Source organism: Ctenocephalides felis, unplaced genomic scaffold (genome assembly GCF_003426905.1).
Source record: "Ctenocephalides felis isolate EL2017-DRISC unplaced genomic scaffold, ASM342690v1 CF-g0.4_SCAFFOLD_00845, whole genome shotgun sequence".
Lineage (NCBI taxonomy): Eukaryota > Metazoa > Arthropoda > Insecta > Siphonaptera > Pulicidae > Ctenocephalides > Ctenocephalides felis.
Genome location: NW_020536999.1, coordinates 17,776,536 through 17,804,449, shown reverse-complemented (window position 1 = coordinate 17,804,449; position 27,914 = coordinate 17,776,536). Strand labels below are relative to the sequence as shown.

At 29.7% G+C, this 27,914-nt stretch overlaps 3 protein-coding genes across 3 annotated transcripts; 1 reads left to right on the top strand and 2 right to left on the bottom strand.

Annotated features, from left to right (window-relative positions):
- Nucleotides 1–9,203: 9,203 nt before the first annotated feature.
- LOC113379605 (beta-1,3-galactosyltransferase 1-like) lies at nt 9,204–10,328 on the bottom strand. The gene has a single exon (XM_026619547.1). The coding sequence runs from the start codon at nt 10,326–10,328 to the stop codon at nt 9,204–9,206; it is 1,125 nt and encodes a 374-aa protein (XP_026475332.1).
- A 1,963-nt stretch (nt 10,329–12,291) lies between these two features.
- On the bottom strand, nt 12,292–16,767 carry LOC113379589 (beta-1,3-galactosyltransferase 1-like). Its single transcript, XM_026619546.1, has 3 exons — nt 16,739–16,767; nt 14,926–15,068; nt 12,292–13,079 (listed from the first exon to the last, which is right to left on the bottom strand). Exons 1-3 carry the CDS (start codon nt 16,765–16,767, stop codon nt 12,292–12,294), a joined length of 960 nt encoding a protein of 319 aa, XP_026475331.1.
- Nucleotides 16,768–22,660: 5,893 nt separating this feature from the next.
- Nucleotides 22,661–25,573, top strand: LOC113379573 (insulin-degrading enzyme-like). Its single transcript, XM_026619545.1, has one exon. The coding sequence runs from the start codon at nt 22,661–22,663 to the stop codon at nt 25,571–25,573; it is 2,913 nt and encodes a 970-aa protein (XP_026475330.1).
- Nucleotides 25,574–27,914: the final 2,341 nt, after the last annotated feature.

Here is a 27,914-nt window from a genome sequence, read left to right as displayed (position 1 = left end):
TTCCTACATCGTATATGTAAGTATTTAGCATTAAAAATATTTGAGCATTTAATATTATAATTATACTAGCAAACCCGACGAACTCCGTTTCGCCACCAGATGGTTTCGTGAGAAAGATGAAGAATTTTTTTATTTGTTTTATATTTAAAAAGGAAAATTTTTTTTATTACAACACAGGAATGAATTTATTTCGATTACAAAAATGAAGTGTTTTTTAGTTGAACTTTTCTAAGTGAATAAAAGTAAATCCGCAAATTATCCGTTTCATAAAGTGTTCTTTGGTAAACCACATTTTTTGTTTTTTGGTCTGACGTTAACACAAACAAAGCGGATGGTTTTCCAACTCGTGACAGGCAACGAATAACAGGCCCATGTGTTAGATAATGATTTCTAATAATCTGTTTGAAATTTATCCCGCAAACACTAAGCGATTGGCCTTGCGGCTTGTTAGTTGTCATGCGAACGCAAGGCGAACTGGAAATGGCAATCTCGCATTAAGGCACGATGCCATGCACACTTATTTTCTTAGCTATAAACCTTGCGGAGCTCGAGACTTTTCAACGAATGCAAAATTGTCGAAATCGGTTCTTGCGTTCTGGAGTTATTTCGTCAGGAAGGAAAACCCAACTTATTTTTTATATATATAGAAGATAATCTATTTAAAATTATTTAAAAACAGTTATTGATTATTTTCATTACTCATGCATTAAGGCACGATGCCATGCACAAACTAATTTTCTTAGCTATAAACCTTGCGGAGCCCGAGCCCTTTCCACGCATGCAAAATTATCGAAATCGGTTCGTGCGTTCTGGAGTTATTTCGTCAGGAAGGGAAAACCCGACTTATTTTTATATATATAGAAAGTATAATCTTGTGAAATTATTTAAAACAGTTATTGATTATTTTTATCAATCGAATTTTTAATAACGGTGCGTGAAGTTCCAGCAGCTTGCATTAAGGCACGATGCCATGCACAACTAATTTTCTTAGCTATAAACCTTGCGGAGCCCCGAGACCTTTCAACGAATGCAAAATTGTCGAAATCGGTTCGTGCGTTCTGGAGTTATTTCGTCAGGAAGGAAACCCGACTTATTTTTATATATATAGAAGATATATATATATATATATATATATTAATATATATAATAGAGGTTTATACACATTTTTACGATTCTGTGAACGTGATATTGTTTGAACGATCCTACATTATGAAATTCCTGAAGGGATTGATATTTTAATATTTTATTATAGAACGCTATAGTTGAATACTTGAGATGAAATTTCCATACATATTCGTATAATGGAAGGAATATTAAATGTATATATATATATATATATATATATATATATATATATATATATATATGTGTATAATATATTGTGTGTGTGTTTGTATTTATTTATTTTATTATTAAACAAATTTAAATTTCATTACCAAATTAGCATATATTGCCAAAAATTACCAATATGCTCTCTTATATTTCTTTGTCATAGTTTGTATTTAAAAAAATAAAATAAATGTTCAAAAAGTACAATAAATTAAATAATTGTTTTGCTATTAGAAAAAAAAATTAATTTTAGTTTTTTTTTATTTCATTATTTTGATGACACTCACACTTAGTAATAAAGCGTTGCTGTATGATCATTGTAATCAACTTATTGGCTCCTCGTATTTCAAGAATATGTGTAGTTTAAGATGTTTTGGAAAACTAATAAATTTTATAATTTTATGTTTCCTGATATGAAAGACAATTTTATGTTTCCTTTTTGTCAAAAATATTGCTTTTACAGCTATGTTTATTTCAACATTACAATATAGTACGTTCCCATATGCAGAAACAATTTTATTTCTAGTTTATTAAAAATGTGTTAATAATTAATTAAAATTGTTAGTGAGAAATCAAAAGTTTTATGACTAAAGTATGCTTTTTTAGTGTGAGCTTAAGTATTTTGTTTATAAAATGCTAGTTTACGTTCTCTGGTTCGCTTATAGAATTTTTGTTATTTGACCTATATACGATACTGCACAGTCCTTGCAAATCATTTTGTATACGGTGTTGTACTTTTTCATGCCTGTTATAGTTGAAGTTCTGTTTTATATAAAATATTGTTTTTATATATTATATATATATATATATATAGATATATATATATATATATATATATATACCATTGTCAAGTGATTATATTTCCACATGGATGCTTCAGAATCCCGATCCGATATCAAATTATTATATCTGCAATAGCAATTCTCTTTGAATATTCCACATATTGTTCCGTGCCGATTGTTTCCCTGATGCATCTTATGATTGCTTGTGCATTCGCATAATTATATTGTGACGGATTAAGGAGTGATGATGCTCCCCTTTCTTAGGGGATATGCAACGACTTCCATTATTACATCTAGCGTTGCATCCCCAACGAAAGGGTTACACCAACTCCTAAACCCGACTTCTACAACCACCCTGTAATTACCTGTGGAAAAGCCAACTAACTACGCGAATGAAACAGAATGTACTTTTAGCTTATTTATCATTACTAATCATTACAGGTGTAACGGCATGACAATACCTACGTACTGTCATGCCCTTTGCCTAAAAACTAACGTACTCACAATCTTTATTAATTACTAACATAAAACGGTATCAACGGAGTAACGATAACGGAACGGAGCGGAGGGAATAGTTTATAAAACCAATAATGCATCTGACCTTTACTGGAACGGGTTCTCCTCTCCTGGCACAACACACATCACTATACACAAGTGGGTCCAGCGACTAGCGCGTGGACCCGACCGAACTCCTCAGAGGAGGTTACAATTCTTAATGAGCCTCTTCAACCCTCAAACTGGACTTTATATTGCAGGGACCCTAGCAGAACGTAAGTGGGAGGGTACCATGCACTGGTGGTTATGCAACCATTTTGGACGACATACCAGTTGTCGTTACATATCTTAGAATTGAACTGACAATCACTTCAAATCCTGCATACATACATATATACATAAATATATACATACATACATATATAATATATATATTAGGGTGGTCCTTAAAATAGTCATTTTCGAATTTCTTTGCTCCCAGGGGCTCAAATGGTTCCAAATAGATAAAAAACAATACTTTGAAAGTTTTAGCTTTTAATATTAACGTTTAGATAGAACGCAATTCAATCAAAGTTTTGTATGGAAATAGCATGGAGAATTTTCAAAAATTTTAAAATGTTTTTTAGATGTAATTTAGCGAACAAATAATGAATAAAACTCATTCATTTGTCCGCTAAGTTACACCTAAAACATTTTTTTTAAATTTTCAAAAATTTTTCCATGCTCTTTCCATACAATTTGATTGAATTGCGCTCTATCTAAACGTTAATATTAAGAGCTAAAACTTTCAGAGAATTGTTTTTTATCTATTGGAACCATTGAGCCCTGGGAGCAAGAAAATTCGAAATGACCATTTTAAGGGCCACCCTAATATATATATATATATATATATATATATATATTTATATATTAATTTAAAAATACAAAAAACAACACTCTTTTTTGCACTATTTTATTAAATAATGATTTTACAAACGCTTCTCTTACAATTTTTTTTTATCCTAGCGACATCTATATTTCAACTGGGCCCTATTCCTTCTCTTTCCTATTTGATATTTCATGACTCACCTAGTTGACCTTGGATAGAGAATTCATACTCCGACGATGGTTGGCATTGTAGTAGAAGGAGCGACTTGTAACGGATAACGCATAATGCTAATTATGATTTCCATATTTTAGATATTAAGTTATAACACACCGATGATGAGACAAACCTAGTCATACATATAACATACAAGCTTTACCTCGAAACAATGCTTTTATATTCAAATAACAAATAATTTCCAAACACAAAGAGAACATTCGTAAATGAACCTTCATATATATAATCTTCATATAATCTATAAACATATGCTACATGATTTGTAAACTGGTTCATACAAAGCAATGTTCGGGCTTGCTATTCATAAATTTGGGATTTATAAAATAGGTGTGAGTGGCATTTTGCCTTAAGGTAATTTGCAGATACTTAGATTCTAGTAAATCAAGAAGAAATTTTGCTATTAAGATAAATAATTTAATAATTTGTGTCAAAAATGTAGCTTTCTTTTTCACTAAAATCTAACAAAAATTGATATCTTTTACTTTATTTTTGAGCCAAATATTCAAAATTTAATGAATTGATGAAATTCATCTATATTTTGTAGCATTGAAGGATGTTCCACTAGATCGTGAACTTGAATGATGTTGAATGTTATGGCTTTGATTAGTTTTATTAGAAACGACAAAAAAAATCACTATGGCTTTGATTAGTTTTATTAGAAACGACAAAAAAATCACTTCTTACAGAAAAACTAACTGATCTATGTCTGCCAAAAACTGATAAACATGATTTCTAAAATCTAGGTTTTCATTTTATAAATAATTTACCTGGGACAGTTCAAATAAGCAATTTTATTGACAGATCATTCAAACAGAATAATTTGGAAGTAAATCTTTAAACTTTGTTAATTATTCCATAAGTCTAAAAAGATATTTAATAAATATTCTCAGGTTGCAGACTATTATTTAATTATTATTATAAGTTCCCCGATATATGTTCGGTCGCAATTGAATCATTTAATTTTATAAACTAGATTTCTAAGATAACATTTCTGGAATGCATTTTATATGGCTTATTAAAAGTTTTGCACATTTATATTTTTACATTTAGATTTCAATAATGGTTTGTATTTGGCTTTTAACAATATGCTTTTATATTTACATAATGAACAATTTTCCTGCACAAAGGGAAATTATAACGATCATTCGAAAATGGAGATAAATATATGTATATGAACGAACAATGTGGTTTATTCCATACAAATTGTGGTCTTGATATTCAATATATAAATAATATACCAGGGATGGTTGAAATGATAAAAAAAATGATTTTTAGAATTTTTGAAATATTTCAGAGACAACAAGGACTGAATTAATATATTTTTAGTCTCTTCGTCTTCAATCCTCTGGTTAATAAGCTATTTTCTATTATAAGCATATTTTTTATCCTTATTTTCTAGTGAAAATTGACATCACTACCGCATGATATCAAGTTCTCCAGAGTGGATATATGCGTGTATATGTATATTATGTATATTGGCATCATTTCTTTTATATCTTACATTAACAATTTGTTTTCCCATTTTCGCAGGCAATAAACTAAAATTTGATTCGTGCGATCTCTAAGCCATTAAATCCTTTATAGCCCAACAAAGGAGCTTTCTCAAAGCAATTCCCTTTAACAACTACTTTAATATCCCTGGAGCAAAAGGCTCGTCTTGTTCTCATTTCAATGGAAAATCGAATCTTAAGAAAAAGATAATAATAATTCATAAAAATGAGACGATACAATCTTTTCTCTCGGTAATTGGAGCAGACAATATGAGAATAATGATCCACTGGAGCCTAATAAAAAGCTTTAATAAAAGCTTATGTCTAGGATGTTGTATATGAGAGGAGCTTTTGTAGCATGTGAAAAAAATTAATACAGTTGTACTTGAAAGTAGGAATTGCACTTCTAAGATTACTTTGATCTAATTGAGAGGAAATAATCATGTGCTAGTTTTGTTTCTAGATGGAGCTACTGTTGGGTCGGGATATTCTTATTCACAGATTTTTTTTCAAATTATTTTTTAAATAATTTTAATTCAAGAAAATTTAAAATAAACACTGCCTCATGTGCATATCACAATTTTAATTTATTATAAATATTTTATAAAAAAATTTCTATTTCTTATTTACATCTTGACTATTTTTCATATGAAATTCTATAAAATACCATTCCATCGGTTTTCTATGCCAAACCAACAAAAAATAGCAATTCAGAAATCGAATTTTCCTGGATGCAATATGGTAAAATTAATATAATAAAATATCACATCATTGGATTGGATGCATGCAAATTTATAGAAATGTTGTGAAAAGGCTTTTGCAGCCAAGAAAATATTTATTGAATGAAAATATTTTTTAAAAGTAGAAATAGGTAAAAGAAATAACTGAACTGTTTGAATTGTATATATTAGTTTGAACTTTAATCTATATAAATGGAAAAATAAGTCTTAGTTATTGATGGTATTTGTTTCATTAAGATCTTTTCCTTTGGAGGATTCAGTTGATTCAAAACAGCCAAAAATAATATTTATGAAAAAATAATATAAAATTTGAGTAAGTACACTAGGATTTAATCCTAATTAAAACCCTTTAAATATATAGAAAAAGGTGTAAATTGATAATATTTACTTATTCGTTTCATTTTCTTGCACTTGAAATCATTTTTTAAGTTTGTTCTGTTTGGAGATTGAGACCCCGACATGATAATTATAAATAAATATATATTAAACGTAAATAATAAAAAAAATCAAGCACGTAATATGTATATTAGATTCAGTTGCTTTTACAAAATTAGTAGAAAATCTAAAAAAAATATCGAGAAGAGGTAAATGCAAAGAAAACAAGCATCTTTCGAAGATTTGTCTCCAAAACTGCACCACACGTTAGGCGCTCAAACTGGTAAATTATTTTTTCATAAATCATAAGTTTATTCTGTGAATCTAAACAAAAGGCTTAAATTTTTCATAAAAATATAATTTTATTACAAGTTACTCTAGAGCTACAAAAAATATGCCTTTCCTGGCCATTTTACGTACGTCCAAAAATTGGAAATTCAATTGAAAACTTCGCCGTTACATGAAAATCACAACACAAGGTGGAGGGCAAATATTTTTAAGGGTAGGTGTGAAAAACGTGTCTTTTGGGGTTTGGAGAAATGCAAGTGGATATATAAATATACAAACATATATATATATATATATATATATATATATATATATATATATATATATAGGGTTGTATATATTCCTGGTTTATAGGGGATTTTATTTTATTGATGGTTGTTTATGGATGTTTTCTCAAAGGGACGTTCCAAAAATTCCTCTATCTTCCTCTCGAAATTTAAATTTCATCTCGAATCTTTTCAATACCGTACTGTATCAGTATCAATTTTCTTCGACGACAAGATTTTCAAGTGTTACAATGTACTTGCACTCTATTTCGATCATGATAAAAAGAATTTTCACTTTCCCAAGGAATGGAAATTCAATTGAAAACTTCGCCGTTACATGAAAATCACAACACAAGGTGGAGGGCGAATATTTTTAAGGTGTGAAAAACATGCCTTTTGGGGTTTGGAGAAATGCAAGTGGATATATAAATATACAAACATATATATATATGTATATATATGTATATAGGGTTGTATACATACCTGGTTTATAGGGGTTTTATTTTATTGATGGTTGTTTATGAATGTTTTCTCAAAGAGACGTTTCCTTGATTTAGAGATAAATTTTATGTAGTGTTCTGTATTTTTGATCAATCCAAAAATTTTTTGTTATGATTGTTTATCATCTGCAAAATTTTTAAATCTTTTCTATTTCAATGAGTCAAACACTTTTACTTATTATATTCCAATTTTTTGCTTTAAGATAATTTTTTCTTAATGAGCAATGTGTTGTACCCAAATCATCATCAAAGTGCAACGGTGGACAGATCTCAGCACATTTTTTATAATAAATCAATGTTTAATAAAAAATATAATTAGAGCAAAAAATTGAATACCACAGTCTCATTTTATTTATTTTTTGAGTATTTTGCTTCATAAATAAATTTCCAAAAATTATTTCAGTAATTCTTCTTCAGAATCTTTTTTTCCAATTAAGAAATTAATATTTTTGGACTTCATTTAGGGCTAAAGTTAAATAGTGTTTAATTATTTAAATTTAATGTTACTAAAATTAAATTAATAAATTAAATATAAATTAAGTGATAAATAAAATGTTTATTAATTTGTTTTAAATTTGTTATATGCAACTGAATTATTAATTGAATTCAGAATTGCATAGCTCAAATATTGGTTTATAATCTTAAAAACTATATACATTAATTCATTTAATTTATACTTTTTTTCATAAGTATCTCCTGGATTTTTTCATTACATTTCAGGTTTCTTCCTATATTTTCATTGTGTTATAAAAGAGGATAAAATGAGATTTATTTCAAAGCATTTCAAGTATTTTTAAAAAGATTCCCAAGGAAGTTCCTTCACATGAGATTATATTTTGTGGATAATCGAATTTCCACACGAAATCCATTTATGAATACATTTCGAGAATAAAAGTAACTCAAAATATATATTCACTCTTGGGCATTTGGAAAAATGGAAAAATGGGAAAATAATTGCTGGATAATAAAGAAAGATTTAAACATTTTTAACTTCACGTAGGGTAATTTATAGTAAACGAACAAAATTCAAAAATGAACTTTTTTTATATCTTTACGTTTTGAAGGTTTCTGTACATTTTGGCACATCTTAAAAAATGGATATATGTATGTGTGTGTGTGTGCGTGTATGTGTGCGGCTACAAATTTTCGTCGACGATTTCGGGAACACCGATCAACCGATTTGAATAATTCAAAAAACATTCTTTAGGTTTATGATTGATTAGGTTTTGGCGAAGGCAGGTCTAGCCGTTCCGCAGAAACGAGACAAAAAGTGCCAAAAAACGTAATTAGGTTTTTGAGAACAAAAATGTCAATTTTTTTCAAAAATTTTAAAATGATCAAAAATATATTTGTCTCAAAAGTTTCGTAAAATTTCAAAGTCTTTTTTTTAACTTTAATTTTTGGTACGGGAAGTTCAAGCAATTTGCCTTAAGACACATTGCTATGCACCACTAGTTTTTTTATAGCCGACCAAAAATCTGTGAAATTAATAATAAACGAAATTTTGTATGTTTTCCATTGACTAATTTTTTAAAATATACTATTTGGCTTTATTAAGTTATAATTATTTACTTAAACAAGAGTTTTAATATATATTGTTGAAAATTATATAAAAATATAAAAAAAATCTAAATTTTAATACACCAAACAAATATGCTTCGTTTCAGATATAGGTGTATTTATTTATGCATAGATCATAAATTTTCTAGAGTATTCATAGTACGATTATTTTTCGAAAAAAAGTAAAAAAAAATTTATTTTTTTTATTTAACTCGTATATAATTAATATAAAATTACAAATTTTTCACAATTTTCAATTACAATCATTTTCTTTTATTAATTAATAAGTTCTTCGTCTATTTTCGACAAATCACACATTTCAGATAATTTATAAATATAAGGAGCTTTTAAATTATGCGTTCCTATATAATAAGAAAATGGACAATGGAACATCAAATCTTCATATGACAAAAAAACTTTACTATGAACCACAGGAATTTGTGCCAAATTCGCGCAAATCCCAGTATAATAAATATCCTCCAAATTAAATAATGGCGTGTTCAAGGCAGTTTCATACAAAGCCAAAGCTGTTTCTGGAGTCATCAAATATAAAGGTCCAGATAAATAATTTGGAAACACGGTGGAATTATACATATACCTTGGTGTATAATATTTACTTCGTCCATTTTTAACAGGTTTCATACCACGAAACCTGGAACCCATCAACAACTTCGAAGGTTCCTGGAAATAATTCAGTTTGTACAACAATTTGTACAGATTCAAATACACATCATCATCAGATTTCAATATGAATTTTGTTTTATTCCTGCAGTTGTTCGAGATCCATTTCAGCATCATACCAACTTTGATGGATAAATTTTTAAAGGAGTCGATGAAGTCTTCTTGGATGATATCACCATATTGCATATTTTCAGCTAATATCTCGTTCTGCAAAGATTCATTACCATTTGGTAAACCAAGTACAAACAAAACACGTACTTTTACCCCTTGGTTCCAATTGCGGCTGAAATTACTTGTCAAAAATGTTTCATCAACTTCGTCCCTTCTGGAAGACATCAGAAGGTACTCATAATATCTTTTCACCGATCCAAGTCTAAATTTTGGATAAGGTGCATCTGGTTCCATAACCATGTATTTGTGCAAATTTTTCTTCTGGACAATTTCGAAAAACTTGGAAAAATTGAGTTTATCCATGTTGCCCCAAGTTGAACGAATTGCAGTTCTTTGATTGAAGTTATTAGTTGCAGAACAGACCATGATTAATAAGTCGGTAGGTTCCATAGCCCTGCTTGGTTTTTGAATAAATGTTGAAGAATTTGGTTTTAGGTATAGTTTTAAATCTCTACTTGTGTTATACCAAAATGTGAATTTGTCGTCGGGTAATCTGTTGAATACGGATGATCTGTATATTATTAGAATAAAGATTTCAGCAACTATCATAATGCAAAACACATAAACTGTTTTGAACCACATTTTTTGGCAGAATCTTAATTTATTTAGATGATTGTAACAAATTCAATATAGTAGGAACATTTAACATTTTGTTATTGACAATAATTCATTTGTTTTTCAAACAACTAATTTCAGTGCACCAAATTGATCATGAGATTATCTATTATTGGAACAAACCTTTCAATTTCAAAAATAAAAAAACAAATGACGAGCTGCGCCACCAAGTTATTTTTGGAGTGTTAATTTGTCAACAAATAATTATCCAATGCGTTTTGCAACAGTCAAATTTATAAAATACATAATCTGTGCCTTCATACTATTCCAGATACTACTACTTCATCATTTCAACTACCATGTATCATCACTTATAAATAAATTATTATTTGATGAAACTGATGTCGAAAGATTTTCATATTGGCTAAATGCAAACAGAGATTTAAAATTGTATGTAAAACCAAAAATTCTAACTTCTTTACAAGAACCACGATGGACCAAGAGACCTGTATATTTATTAGTCATAGTTTGTTCAGCTTCTCAAAATTTTGAAGCCAGACAAGCAATTCGTTCGACTTGGGGAAATATTTCTAGATTTGATTATCAGAAATACTTGAAAATTGTTCACCAACATGGACTTCAAGATATTATATTTTCTGAACCAGAGTTTCCTAAGAAAAGTTACAGGACACGTTCCTTGCACAATTTTTACAAATTCTTGTTTAACTATGATTACGATAAATATCGAGGAGATTACAGAAAATATGATTTAAAATTACCAACATCCAATAAAACAACTGCTGGTCAGGATCAACTACAAAATCAAGACGTTGGTGTAAGAGTATTGTTTATGTTAGGTGTGAATAATGTAGATGCTATAGTTCAAGATGAAATTCGTTTAGAAAACAAATTGTTTGGAGATATCATCCAAGAAGACTTTATAGACACTTACCAAAACCTGTCTATAAAAACTGGGATGATGCTCAAGTGGATTTCTAAGAACTGCCGGAAAAATGTGAAGTACATCATGAAAACTGATGATGACGTATACGTCAACTTGTACAAACTGGTGTTCAAGTTACAAAATATGAAAAAGCATCATGAACTATTATTGGGAAAGTTGATTTCTAATGATCAACCAAGTAGGTACAAACAAGGCAAATTTTATTCGCCAGTACATATGTATCCACATGATTTTCACCCAAATTTTCTCAGCGGATCTGCTTTTGTAATGAGTATGGATACTGCTCTAAAAATTTACCAAATAGCTTTAAATATGCCAATATACCATTTGGATGATGTTTACTACACAGGATTATGTGCACTTGTTGCTGGTATACCAGTTGTGAACAGTAAAATCTTTACTAACGAAAAAGTTTTTATGGGATATTGTGAATTTTCTTACCATGCTACATCACATAATTTGAATCCTAGTGAAATGTACCTATTGGCAAGTAGTTGTGATAAATTTGACTTTTTTGCAAACCTGTATCATTGATGGATCTGGAAAAAATATTGGAAGTGGAAACATGGAAGATTCAGGAACTTGGTGAAGACCTTCTAAGGATTGATTGAATTGTACTCTTAAATTAATTGGATTATAAGCATAATAAATGAAACAAGTAAACTACAGATATTACAATTAATAGAAAACATTTCAAAATCTTCAGAGATTTTTATTACAGCCAATGACAAATACATTTATATAATTTACATGGCCAAAACCAAATGTTGTTACCAGAAACGTAAGGGCCATTTTCTCTGCATCTTGCTATACACTTTTATTGGCATAATATCATTTGTCAAATTTTTCTCCATAATATCTTTTGACAATTATATATATAAATGGCAGACATTAAGTTCTTTTATACTCAAAACTTGCAGAAGACTCCCAAGTCTTGCAATGTAGTTCCCTTCCTTGACTTTTACACGTAAACATCTAATATTTGTTTTTCCCTTAACATTTGTACAGTAGTCTACATCTTTTACTTTTCTTGTGAGCCTTTATTATTTGTTTAGGTTTCATGCTACAAATCGTTATGTCACATAAATATTTACAATTTATATCAGGATCACTTCTCTTTGCAAAACCTTCATTGTGTACCAGATGAATTTCTGCACCAACAGTACAAATTCCAGTATAAAACACATCTTCCAAATAGTGAATTGGTGTATTCAAGGCAGTTTCAAATAATGTAAGAGCTGCTTCCAGGGTCATCAAATAGGAACATCCTCTAAGGTAATCTGGAAAAACTTTGTAGTCGTACATATGTTTTGGTGAATAATATTTACTTCTACGGCTGCTATATGGTTCCTGGTTTGTGACTAATAATCCCATGAGCATAATTGGTTGTCTGTAGATGTATATTAATTCATTTACTAATTCATGTATGTTCAAATACACATCATCATCTGCTTTGAGAATGTATTCAATGTTGTCATTGTGGTTTGTCCAAATCCATTTTAACATCATGCCAACTTTGATAGTAAGATTTCCGTAGGAATCAATGAAGTCTTCTTGGATAATATCACCATGTCTCTTATTTTCTGCTAAAATTTTCTTTTGTGTTTTATTATCACCATCAGGTAATCCCAGAAGAAATAATATTCTCATGTTGATATTTCCGATTTCACTATTAGTGTTACGAATATTGCTGCCAGTATCATTTCCATATTTCTCTTCAAGATATTTTTTATAGCTCAAATTATTTTTATTACCCCATGTTGACCGAATTGCCTTTCTAGCTTCAAAGTTTCTTGTAGCAGAGCAAACAATTACCAATAAAAAAATTGGTTCTATTTTTTGGACAGGTTTTTGAATAATAGTATCTGTATTTGGCTGTACATAAAGCCATAAATCTCTACTGGCGTTGTGCCAATAACGAAATATTTTATCACCACTAATAACACAGTGTTTTGGTTTTTCTACATTTGTGAATAATGGTTTTTGGAACTTTAGTATTATAAATACCTTTATAAAAATTATACTAGAAAATATATATTTAGCTTTGAGCCACATGGAGGAATAATGGATACAGAAATCAATAGATGAATAAAATTGACATTAAGAAAATGTTCTGTTGGCGTTTGTCATTTGTTTCAAAAAATTATGACAATAGAAAAATTGGTACTACTGGAAGTTGTGAAGAAGATTTCTTTGGTTATAAATTTACATTTTTAACTTATGTCGTATATTCTCCTTAAGATAAATTTTAGTCATCGTGCCTTAAGGCAACTTGCTGGAACTTCCCGTACCGTAAATAAATGTTCGAAGAATATTAAATGTTTTCAAATAGATTATTATAAATATCGTAACATTGTCTAATATTTATGAAAAATATATAAAATAAATTGCAATGTTAAAATTATTTGTTTGAACTATTTAGAACTTTAGTCAGAATAAAATAAAAATCGGAATTATTTTCGATACACAACAAAAAAAAATTTTGAAAAAAGAAATTTCAAATTTTGAGATCAATTCTTTGTTCAGAAGCAATTGTTTCGCTAACATAAGCAGAAAGTTTTTTAAATCATACAAATTGGATGCTTAGTTCTCTCAGAATCTGGCATTTTTTGCACAATTAGCTCGATATCTCCAAAACGGCTTGATCTGCCTTCACGAAAAACTAATCACCACTTTTCCTCACCATTACAATTGAAATGTTTTTTTTGATCATTCAAAACGGATTCTTCTCTCAAAAAAATTCATTCATCATTTTCTGCACTCTTTGCTCAGTATCTCTGAAACGGTTGGACCTGCCTTTGCCAAAAACTAATCAGCACATTTCCATATCAATAGGAATCGAATGTTTTTTTTTGAATTTTTGAACCATTCAAATCGGTTAATCCGTGGGCCCAGAAACGTGTACGAAAAATTGTTTCCTTACATACATACACACACATCCATTTTTTCTGAAGTATGCCAAAATGATTAGTAACCTTCAAAACGTGAAGAAATGTAAAAAATTTTGATTTTGATTTTGGGACGATGTTAAAAATTTCTTTGGATTTATATGAATTTTTAAAATATAATCATTGGTTCTAAATTTACATTTTTAATTCAAGACGTGTATCTTCATTAAGACAAATTTGAGTTGAAAAAAAAACAATAAACGAGAAAATAGCTATTACCAGTTTTTATATATTTTGGCAGTAATTTAAAGTATCCTTTATTCATAGATTTTTTTTTTTCAAATAAAACAAACCATTCAGTACTGATCTTTTCTCATTCTAAACAATTTACAAAAGCCCTAAAAGAAAACGTATTCGACAAAAGCTCATTTTGAAAACTGCAAAGTACGAATCAATATTTATTTATTCCTTCCAATGTTGGTGTTGGAAATAAAAGAGAATACTGAAACTTTTTTCGAAGTGGTTTCGTTTTAAAAAAATAATATCCATTGAGAGGACGAAAAACGGAACGTTCGGATAAATAAAAAGTGTTGTTTTAATGAGCACGAGTGCTAAGTACTTTTTAAATGGTGAGGAAATTTGCATTTTTGTAACTTTTATGTAAATCAAACTGAAGTCGTATATATATATATATATATATATATATATATATATATGATTTTTTACAAAAAGTACTTACATGTGACTCCTTTCTCCAAATCTTCATAATAACCACACATGGCAAGTTGCTGAAGTACAGAGGTTGGCAACTGGCATAGTTGTTCAACACGTTTTAAACGACATGTTATTAGTTCTGCATCCCTGAGATTTCTGTCACAGGGCCTAAAAAATAATAAAATTTATATGTAATATATTCTAACACCAGAATTAAGAAGACTAGCAGAATTATGGTCAATTAACTTGATCCAGTAAAATTTTATGTAAGAGTAAATACCCATTGGGGTAACTACAATATATATAATTATATTTAATTGAAGTCGATTAAAATAACTCATAGAATGTGACTAATATTCTGATTGTTTTCTAAAATAAGGAGATAAAATATGTAATGTATATTACTAGAAACTTTGCTGAAGAATCCATAGCCCGAAAGGGAATTTCATGAGCCAGTAAAATCTAATAAAGGATTTTCTTAATAAAGTAATGATAACTTAGGAGAATCCCATATGTTTCCTCGTTAATGATGTAAATTTGATATAACTTCTTATTACTAGAAACTTCGCTGAAGAATCCATAGCTCGGAAGAGAATTTTGTGAGCCAGTGAAATCCAATAAAGGATTTTCTTAATATATTAAAATCTCAAAGCAATAAATAACTTAGGAGAATACTATGTTTCCTTGTTAGTAAATTTGATGAAACTTTGCATGATAATAGAGTTTATGATCAAAGGCATCCTCCTACAACATTATTAAAGTGGATTCAAAAAAAAGTTATAATATTTTTTACTGTCAAACCTATCTTGGTTAGGGTCGTAGATAAAGATGGTTCTACAGTCTATCTATTTATGGAACATTTAAAGATAGTTCCATCCTAAGATGATTATTGTTGTAACTTTGCAAATTTCGAAACTTTCACAAATTCTATATATTGTGGCCTCCATATAGTTTCGATCATAAGTTTGCTTGTGAGACATTCTCATGTACAAAGTTTGAGGATATAAATTTCTGAAATAGTTTCTTGATTTCGTGTTTGTTTAATATTAATATAATATAGTAGATGTAATTTGTAGATATTTATATAGCGTTTGTATATTTATTTGCAGTATTATATTTATAATTAGACCAGGGTGTCCCAGAACTGAACGTGAAGTCGAAAGGGGCCAACGGTATTGACTAACTACCTGAAAAAAACTACAAAAAAAATTCACGTTGTTTGAAAAATATAAGTTTTTAAGTGCAACCTAGAGCTTTGGCAAAATTATTACCATTTTTGGGTTGATGTGGATAATTTTTAGAAATCTTATTAATTTAATTTTGTTAATTTTGTTAATTTGGAATCGCAATTGTCAAAAAGATTTATAGGAGCAAAGATAATAGTAATGACACACTTGGCCGAAGTTTTCAACTTCTCGTTGGACCATGAATTTAAAATTTTTGAAATCGGTCTACTTTAAAAGACACTCCATCAAAAAAATTACTAAAGTGTATGTGTGTATGTATTTGTGTGTTATTTTGCTAGTTCTTATTCAAATATAAACACCAAACTTTGTAGTTTATATAGTGTATATATAAACAGTGTAGTGCAGTTTACAAAAACTTTTCCAATTTTCATATTTCCCCAGGTCCCCGAACATTGCGTTTCCAGTTCGATACCGATTGCATTTTCCTTTTCCGACATAAGTAAAACACTGTAGATATTCGACGTGCATAAATGATAAGTCTGGAGATGTGTTTGTGGAAGAAAAGTGGATTTTCCGAAGAAGAATAGTGTAGTTTCTATGCATTTCCCAAGCCGCAAGTCGAAGCATTATGCAAAGAGCTTTGACTTTAACCCTGATGCATGCAGCTGCTCCTTGATCATATTGGAGACTGAATAATCATTAGAGGGAGGGCTGGGGGAAATATATATTAGATAGAAATAATGAATCTTATATTCGGTGTAACTTGAGATTTGGAATTTAAATGTAGTTCTTGTACCCAAACTCTCACTAGAGAAAAAGTTTCATTGTTCCATGAAGTGCTTCACTATACTACAAACTACAACTTTATTAAATATTGTTTTTTGGCAATGTAAAAGATACAAATTTTATTGAAATCAGAGATGAGCTGACTAGAATAATGTTATGGCAAGGCCATGTTACGCTCCAACTTCCACACATTATGCTACTGGATCATACTGAATGCTGTCAAAATGTCATGTCTTTGTTGTTTATTCAGGCGTTTTATACATAAACTGCAACGTCACTCGTATGTTATAAAGCCGGGTCAGAAACACCCTGTTATCTAATATCGTTTTTTGACATTTGAGCGGTTTCTAGGTTAGGTTTCGTGTCCGACAACCTGAGAAATACGCCTCGCTGCACATCAACCACATGACTTTTTTCAATATTTAGTATGGAAAGTTTTTCATAACATGGCCTTGCCATAACATTTTTCTGTTATGCGACAGAATCGGTTTCTATATTGATTCTGAAAAAAACATGTTTTGTTCAATTCAGAAACTAATTTACTGGTGTCAACTTGTTAGATGGCTCATAAAATAAAATTAAGTATGATCAGACTAAAAAAAACTTTTTTTAGGCAACAAAGACAATCTTATTACAGATAATGTTTTTATGGAATAAATTTTCCTCTAGCTCTCCTATTTCCATTTGTGACTGAATAATATCATTCCAATTTGCATGATGTTCCGTAGATCTAAGCCATGAAGGATAAAACGCCTTGCCTAAAAGGCTTTTGATTTATATGTGCGAATATGTACTTTTGCTAGTAAACAAATGTATGGAGACGTATAAATTCAAATGTGGATATGAGAAAATAGAGCAGGGACTGCCAAAATAGAAAAATAATAATAGATTATACCATGTCATTTGTCAAAAAAGAATTAAAAGTCCAATATGGTTTCAAAATTTTACAAAATTTTGGTACCGGATACAAATTGATAGAACTGGTCATTTTCTGCAAAATCAATGATAATTAATTAACTTTTCAATATCCCAAATTTAAATAATAACATTTTGTGCTTTCCTAATTTGGCTTTCTATGATAGAAAAAATGTTATTGAATTCCATTTCAATTAAGAAACTTTATCATTTTAAAAATCTATAGCATTTGAAGAAAATTTAGAACGTCAGTCTAACCTTTTAATCTGGAAGCACTGCATCGTCAAATGCATTTAACATTTAATTTTTCCTCAAAATTTACTACTCTCCACACTAAATTTTCGTATTTTATTACCATTTCCAATAAAATCAACTTTATAGTTTGAGTTTAAGGTCAAAGAGCACTTACACGAAATAATCTTACATAGCTCATGTTAAATTTATGTCTGTGCTCGTAAAACTGAAAGTTTTAAATTTCAGCAATTTCAGACGCCTCAAATTTACACAAAGCTATCAGAATAATAAATGAGAAGACGTAAACGTTGATGTTTCTTCATTTATTTCCAAGAGACATGAATAACAATGGATATGGGATAAGAAATTTTGTAAATTTGACTTGTTGAAAAAAATTTTTTTTTCATATTTTAAAAACATTTTAAAACTTTAAATGTTGGAAAAATTGAGAAAAATTCCCTTTTTTTAAAATACTGGTATAATTTGAAAACTTACAAATTTTTTGGAATTTTCTTAAAAATTAAAATGTTTTTTGAAAATTTTGTAAATTTTGAAATTTTTTGAAAGTTTTTTATATCCATACTGTAAACTAGTGGTATATGGCATCGTGCCTTGAGGCAAATTGCTGGAACTTCCCGTACCGTAACAAAATGATCGAGAAATATCAAATGTTTTCATATAGATTTTTATAAATATTGTAGCATTGTCTAATATTTATAAGAATTATAAAAACTGAATTGCAAAGTTGAAATTATTTGTTTATAGTATATAGAACAGAATTAAAAATAGAATCTGAATTATTTTCGATATACAAAGAAAAATTATATTGAAAAAAAATTAGAAATAATTTTTTCTCCAAAAGCAATTATTTTGTTGAAACAAGCAAAAAGTTTTTTGAATAACTCAAATAGGATGCTTAGTTTTCTCAAAAACTGCCATTTTTTGCACATTTAGCTCTGTATCTTCAAAATTGCTAGACCTGCCTTTGCTAAAAACTAATCACCTTTTCTCCCAATCATTACAAATTGAATGTTTCAGATCATTCAAATCGAATAGTCCGTTCTCTCAAAAACTCGATTTGTATTTTCTGCACTCTTTGCTCCGTATCTCCGTAACGGCTAGACCTGCCTTTGCCAAAAATTAATCAGAACATCTCCCTATCAATAGAAATCGATTTTTTTTAACCATTCAAATCGGTTGATCCCTGCGCCCGAAAACGTGGACGAAAAATTGTATCCATACATACATACATACATACACACACACATCCATTTTTTCTGAGGCATACTAAAATGTTCAAAAACGTTTAAAAACGTCGAGAAATGTAAAAATTTTCAATTTCGATTTTTGGATTACAATAACTTACTTAGTTTCTCATATATTTCATATATAGGTAACAAATGTGAAATTTGTAACCAATTACTTCTATCCAATGAGCATAATTATCTTCATTGAACATAATTAATGATATACTCATTATACATGTTTATCTATAGATATACTATACCTACAAAAAATATACCTTAATTGGGCAAAACTTTTTTATAACTACAACTAGCAAACAATTTTGAATCTACTACTTAAAATAATTTTACCAGAACTCAAGCAGTTTTTAGAATGTCGAACGCTTTAGAAATCTGATATATCAATTAATTGTTTAGATTGTGATTCAATATATGTTGGTAAAACTAGCAAATTCAATCAAACATCTTCAAATACATGAAGTTTGAAAAATATTAAACAATTCAAAGCTATACTCATTTAGATAGACCTAATAATCTGACTATTTTGTTTTCACGATGGTTGCTTTATTCTACTAAACCAAAATAGTATTTAAAAGTACGAACTTTGCGATACAAAAAGTTTGTATTTGGATTATATTTCCATTAAATAAATTCACGTTTTCTATGTTACGCTTAATTATTACACATTGTTAATACACATGTCAGCATCAAATTCAAAATTACATAAATATATTTTACAAAAGAAAATACAACCCACATCCAAATATTATGTAAACATGACATAACATTGAATAACTCTGCGGCCATACATTTCTGTTCAAACAATGTTAACCCGGCTTTTGCAAATGTCAAACAACCCATGTTAACAACTATTTTACCCGACAATAATTAATTTTATGGTGACATGAAGACAAATAATTTCATACATTATTAATTCGAACAATTGCATACATATTCTCAATAATAGAACGTAATTAGTATTTCAGAATTTAAATGCGTTGGAATTCATTTTACGCTAAGTTTGATAAGACAATAGACGTGGATTTAATTTTATTGTAAATGAGTGATTAATATTCTTGACTGGCAAGTGGTGATGACTTAAACAGGGGTTGGAAACCTAAGAATTTTAGACATTCAGAATATTTTACTTTTTAGCCTTTCTACGTTTGAATTTAGTTGACTATTCAAATTTGTTTTTATTTTTTTGCAGCCTAATAAGAATACTCTTAATCAGAAGTTTCAGTATTAATTTGATTGAGCTTTCTACTCAGTACAAAAAATTACAAAACACATTCACAAAATTAAGAGACCGATTCTGCCGCATAACAGAGAAATGTTATAGCAAGGCCATGTTATACTCCAACTTCCATACATTATGCTACTGAATCATACTGAATACTGTCAAAATATCATGTATTTGCTGTCTATTCAGGTGTTTTACGCATAAACTGCAACGTCACTCGTATGTTATGAAGCTGAGTCAGAAATACCCTGTTATCTAAGATCATTTTTTGACATTTGTGCGGTTTCAAGGTTAAGAGAAATACGCCTGACTGCACACTCAACTACTTAGCTTTTGTAAATATTTAGTATAGAAAGTTCTTCATAACATGGCCTTGCCATAACATTTTTGTGTTATGCAGCAGATCGGTTCCTAAATGTGCTAGAGTTAAATATGTTGAAGAACCGTGAAGTAGTCCATGGTTTTAACTTGATATCATACCATTTTCAAATTGAGTAAAATGTGTTTTAAAAAAATCGTAGATTGTAGACCTTGGTTTTAACTTGATATTCTAGTTTTGCATTAGATTTTATTATTAATTGTTAGAATGTTTATTTAAATACTATAAATTTTAACACTAATCTGAATTTTATTAATAACATAAAAAAATCAATTATTAATTACGAAGAAACGGTCTGGCTGATCTTTACAGTCGACACCAACTGATATCTAAACTTTGAAAAATTTTGATATATTAAGTTTCTGAATTTTCAAAATTGATTGAGGATTTTTGTCGACAATGTTTACAAAAATGTTTGCTCTTATCTGCTTTTTTATTATGGAGAAACGGTTTTGCTGATCGTCACACAAAAACTAATTACCAAATGTACTTATGGAAGTTCGTGATTTTTTTTATCAATTTATTTTGTTAATCAAAACTGAAGCAGTATTATTTACAAATTTATTGCAAACTACAAAAAAATGATATAAAGTTCAGGACTAACTGTTTCAAATTGGTGCAGCAGTTTTTGAAAAAACTGTCGGTAGAAGATCAAATATTTTATTACATCATACATATTATTATCACATATTTTTTTCAAATAAGAATGTCAAACGATTCAGAATGACTGAAACGTCGAGAAACAAATTTCCTTCAAGAAGTTATTAAAAACTAACTTTCTATAAATTTGATATAACTACAGGCTACAGAATTTATTATATTTAAAGTAATTCTCCTTGGAAATATTTTATCCAATTTTCATCAATAAGTGAGAATAATCCTAGACATCCAAGTATCGGCAATATCCTTCCAGATTCTTTTATCTCCAAGCAAAATCATTTAAAACCTTTAAAACATTTTGAATAAATTTACGAAATTACATTTGTTATCCAGACAAAATATTCACCTAAACTTTTTTTCCCCAAATTCATTAAACCGACAACCCCTGATGCATAAAATCAACAGCAAGAAGTGGTGCGTGATTTGAATGAAAACCTCTCTGGCGCAAAATATTTCATTAGAAGCTAAAAACAATATTAATTCAAAACCAGGCAGACGACTTCATTAAATTTTAGTCCGAGAGCATATGACGAAAAGCGAATATTCACTCGTGTTTCATTATAGTTGACCCCAGGTTTTGCCAAAAAAAAACTTAGGCGAATACCCATCAAATAGTACGATTCCCAGATATAATTTGGACTCGAAATTGGTTTAGATTTTTTTGCAGTGGTGGACAAAACAAATTATCAACGCATGTCCTCATTAATTTTCATCAAATATCATCTTGAATTTTTGCAATCTGTTAAGCCGTTTTTGGGGAAACATCTATACACAGTGTTAATGAAAGTCAGGTCCGTATGTCCGAAGTCACCTTCGTATGAATTATAAATATTTGAAGTAAATTGAAGATCTACTTTTAGTTAAAATGAAAAATTTTAAAAATATAAAATTGTATGTGAATTGTATTGTAAAAAAGCCATGATAAAGCGCTCAATTATTTTGTTTTACATTTTGAATTTGTTTTTAGACCACATTAAACATTATAAAATAAATACAATTTGACAAGTACATTAGTTTATTTGAAATGATTTTAGATTTATTGAAAAATTACAAATAGGAATTATATTTATTAAATTAACTTTAAATATTATCATTGTAATTTCGTTTCAAAAATGTCACAAATAATTGACAATATAATAAAATCTTCGCAAGATATCCGAGATTACAGAGGATTAGTGCTTAAAAATGAAATGAAGGTCTTATTAGTGAGTGACCCTATGGCCGAAAAGGCAGCTGCCTCATTGGGTGTCAACGTAGGATTTTTTAGTGACCCAGAAGAGTTGCCAGGACTTGCTCATTTCTTGGAACACATGCTATTCATGGGCACCGAAAAGTACCCAGACGTACATGAATATATGAATTTTATTATTGACCATGGAGGTTATTTTAATGCCAGTACAGATACCCAAGAAACAAAATATATGTTCAGCGTGGCACCAAACGCTTTTAAAGATGCTCTAGATAGATTTTCTCAGTTTTTTATCTCTCCCTTATTTAAAAATGAAACTGTCGAGAAAGAAGTGAATGCTGTTAATTCAGAGTATAAAAAAAATATTCCTAATGATGAAGTGAGAGCAGACGCTATCGATCAGTTTTTGTGCAATCCATCACATCCATACCATCACTTTAGTGTCGGTAGCAAAGATACCCTTTTAGATATTCCGAAATCGAAAGGCATAGATACCAGAGAAGCTTTAATAAAGTTCCATGAGCAATGGTATTCATCGAATATAATGGTATTAGTAGTAATAGGACAAGAAAACCTAGATGAGTTGCAGATAGTAGTCGAAAATCTGTTCGAAGCTATTCCAAATAAAAATATAACAGCACCCATATGGACCGACTATCCTTACACTCCTGAAATAATGGGTATGATCACCAAGGTAATGCCAATTCGAGATCGACGACTATTTAGAATAGTATTTCCACTTCAGGATCTGAGAGCTTATTATTGTGTAGCACCAGATGTGTATCTAACACAACTTTTTGGGCATAAAGGAAAAGGAAGTATATTGTCGATCCTAAAAAATCTAGGCTGGTGTACAGATTTAACAAGTTATTCTGACTCAGAATTTGGCTTCGGTTTTTTTGTAATTATTATTAATATGACAAAAGAAGGGTTGGATCATACTGGTGACATAGCCACAATAATATTTCAGTATATAAATTTGTTAAAAAAAGAAGGTCCGCAACAATCATTCTACGATGAATGCAAAGCGATAACAAACATAAATTTTAAATATGCAGATAAAGAGAATGAAATAATGTATGCATACAAGCTTAATACAAATATGCTTTTGTACCCACTTCAAGAAGTCCTAATTGGGGCGCATACAATGCGCAATTTTGATTCTGCATTAATTCAGTCAATTGTAGAAACATTTACTCCAGAAAATTCTCGTATATATCTATTTGCAAAAGAGTATGAAAAAGAGTGCGACAAAAATGATGAACCATATTTTGGTATTGTGTACCATACAGAAAAAATCAGTAATGAGAAAATGGCAGAACTTGTAAATGCTGGATTCAACCAAGATTTGCATTTACCTCAACCAAACCGTTTCATTCCTACAGAATTTGATATGTCACCTTTGCGAAATGTTACACCGTATCCGGAAATAATGATAAATAATCCTCAGTTGCGGCTCTGGTTTAAGCAAGACTCCGAATTTTTATTACCCAAAGTAAACATTAAGCTAAAACTTGTACTTCCACTTTTGATAATAGATCCTTCAAGTTATAATTCAACATGTCTCTACATAGAAGTACTTCAAGATATACTTAAAGAAGAAATGTATGATGCTAGAATAGCAGGTTTAAATTGGCATTTCAACTACAGCGATCAGTTTTCGAGAGCAATTACTTTTAATTTTGAAGGATATAATAGTAAAATGTTTATGTTTGTATCTACAATAATGGAAAGCATGAAAAATTTTAAAATCGATCCAAATCGTTTTAATGTGATGTTAGAAAATCGCAAGCAGGAATTGAAAAACTTTGAAGTCGGCTTACCGTATTTACAGACCTTCTATTACTTGAATTCTTTACTAAGTGAAACGTTTTGGACAAATGAGGAAATGCTGCATGAATGCGACATTGTAACTGCACAGTCTTTACAGGATTTTATACCAAAGCTTTTTTCTCAGATGTATATTGAAATGTTGGTCCATGGCAATTATAATAGATCCCAAGCAATGGAAATAAGTAAGGTGATTGACAATCATTTCGACTTACAAAATATGTTACCGATTAACGCTAAACAAAATCGTATAAATAGAGAGCACAAATTACAGGAAGGTAAGCAATGTGTATTTAAAGCTGAACATAAATATCATTCGAGTTCTTGCACGACTAATTTGTACCAATGTGGTATAAATGACACAAAAAACTGCGTCCTCATGCAGCTACTCGAGCAAGTTATTCAACAGCCCTGTTTTGATCGCCTAAGAACAGAAGAACAATTAGGTTACATTGTGCGTGCATTAATTAGGACCAGCTGCGGAACTCAAGGTTTAGCCATATGCACCCAATCCGAAAAGCACCCGGCATACGTTGACTCAAGGATAGAAAGTTTCCTCAAACATTTTACAACCATCATGGAAAAGATGACACGCGACCAGTTCAAAGTATACAAAGAAGCACTAGAAGTCAGCGTTCTGGAGAAACCTAAAAATCTATCGCAGCAGACCGAAAAGTTTTGGCGAGAAATAGTAAATCAAGAGTACTATTTCAACAGAGATGTCATTAACATGTCGTATCTTAAGAATATTAAAAAAGATCAATTATTTTCTTACTTTAAGGATTATATTGATGCGTCTGGATTACTGAGATCTAAGTTGGCAATATACGTTGAATCAAAACTACATCCAACAGATGGTGTAGGGGAAGGAATTGAGGATACTAGTGATATGAGTGATTATGTTGAAATAACAAACCCGGTATTATTTAAAAACAGCATGGATTTGTTTTCGATTAGAAAACCTCGTATAAAATTCACTACAGATGCCATTGAAGCATGTAATTAATTAAATTTATTAAATGATTTTTTTTGTAAACTTGTTTAATTTGATTATTTTCATTCTTCGAATGTTTAATTACGGTACGGAAAGTTTCGGCAATTTGCCTTAAGGCACGATGCCATGCACCCAACTAGTTTTATTCTAATTAAACCATTTTCGTGGGTGATTATCCCTTAGACTAAGCCACCCTTGAATAAAAATACAAGGGTGCACAAGCAAATACTTGTTGAAAAATTTGCATTTTGTTTGAATAAAGTTTTTAGGATTAATAAGTCTCTTTGTGAAGTATTGTTTTATTTAAAATGAATTGTTATACAGCTAAATAACATTATTTTTAATCAAGGTTTGCAATGAATAGACATGATTTTTATGTATGAATGGGGTAATTATTAATTTTGTTAATAATGGGGTAATAATTAATTTAGAAATATATCAATATCTATACTAAAAGTATTTTGTTGCATTATAGTTTTTATTGGTTTTGAGCTCTTGTATTAAGTTTATGATATCTGAATAATGTTCTTGGATTATTTAATTATTTTATAGGAGTCATTGTTAATTTTAATTTAGATTCGACAGTTGTTTTATGTAACCTCTAAAAAAGTTTACATCTGGGTTAAAAAGGACCAACTTAACCTTTACCCTAGCAAAGTTGTAAACATTAAAACATAGTAAAGAAAAATGTTAATTAAGTTAAAAAAAAACAATTTTACAAGAGATTTACATAAATGGTTATTCCAACTCTGTCCATAAATATTACTGACGACATACCAGATCAAGGTTATATACAGTCTTATGCAGTAAAATAAATATACCCATAAATTGTATATTTTGTATTGGTTGAATAATTTAGCTATTATTGCGTAAAATCCTTCTAAAATTAAAAATAAGAGCTTGGACCTGCTTGCACCCTGGCCGTCCCATTTCACCCAGCCTATGGTAAAAAAAAATCATTTGACAATTTTTTGAACAACTGCAAAAAACACATTTCTACAATGATTTAGCTAGGAGTTTCACTGAACATATAGTCAGATAGTTGCTTGTTTGATATGTGTTATTTGTTGTGATATAATAATTAGTTTGGTTTTCACAATATAATTGCACAAAGTCAAATTGGACCTCTGTGTCCCGCTCTATCCTACGAGGTCTGTTCAAAAAGTACCCGGAATTTTCGTTTTTTCAAAAAAATATTTATTTATTCGTCTACATTAATGTGGTCCCCTTCAAAGTAGTAAGATGTGGACCCCAGATATAATACACTTATGCCAGCGTTTTTTCCAATTTTCGAAGCACCCTTGATATTCACTTTTTGATATGTCCTTGAGCACTCTCAGCGATTTTCTTCAATCGAGGAAAACCGCCGTCCTTTCATGGGTCTCTTCAACTTTGGGAATAGGAAAAAGTCACACGGAGCCATATCTGGTGAATTTTTGCACCTTGCAACACTTTATTTCATTTTTTACGCAAAATTTAATACAAATTCTTTGACTTTTCAATTCTTCCATTGTAAAAATCGCCGAGCTCAGAAAAACACGTCGAACCTTAGCGACTACCACAGACAAAGTAAACAGTGAATATAGCTGAAAATTTCATCATACTTTAGGGGCATGTATACCAACACAATAAAAAAATATATATATATCAACTATATATCCAACTTATTTAAACAAATTTTAAAGTCTCACATTACATCCTAGAAATCTTCTACCTCCAATAACGATTCGAGTCGATTATAACGAGCAGAGATGAAGGAGCCCCCGAATCGTCGCCCTCATTTTCGGCGCAAACGTTTCTTAATTGCCCTTGTTAAAACTTTTCCAATTACGTACCGAACGAAACTTTTGCTTCCTGATTCTACTATATATCAAGGTATATGATATAAAGGTGGTAAATCATATCATAAACTTCCACCAAGTATTTCTATTGATAAATATAGACCCCCGCGCCGAAGGTCTTGGTTTGAATGGTTAGATAGATTCTTGTCGAAGTTGGGCATGGATACATTTGGAGATATGATCTATATATACTCGTATATATATATATATATATATATATATATATATATATAAATTTGTAAAATACTTTTTGTGTTGCACAAATATCGTGACATGATTAATTGAACACGGTTGACTTGTATTATAAATTATTAAATACCTCTGTATAGATACCCTTCTGTTATGTAGATGTAGATAATTTATTATTTCCTGAATATGAAATGAACGATTTGATATATATATATATATATATATATATATATATTATATATATATATATATCTTATATATAAAAATAGGCTCATGTTAGATTACTAAAACTCGAAAACGACTGAACCGATTTGGCCAGTTTT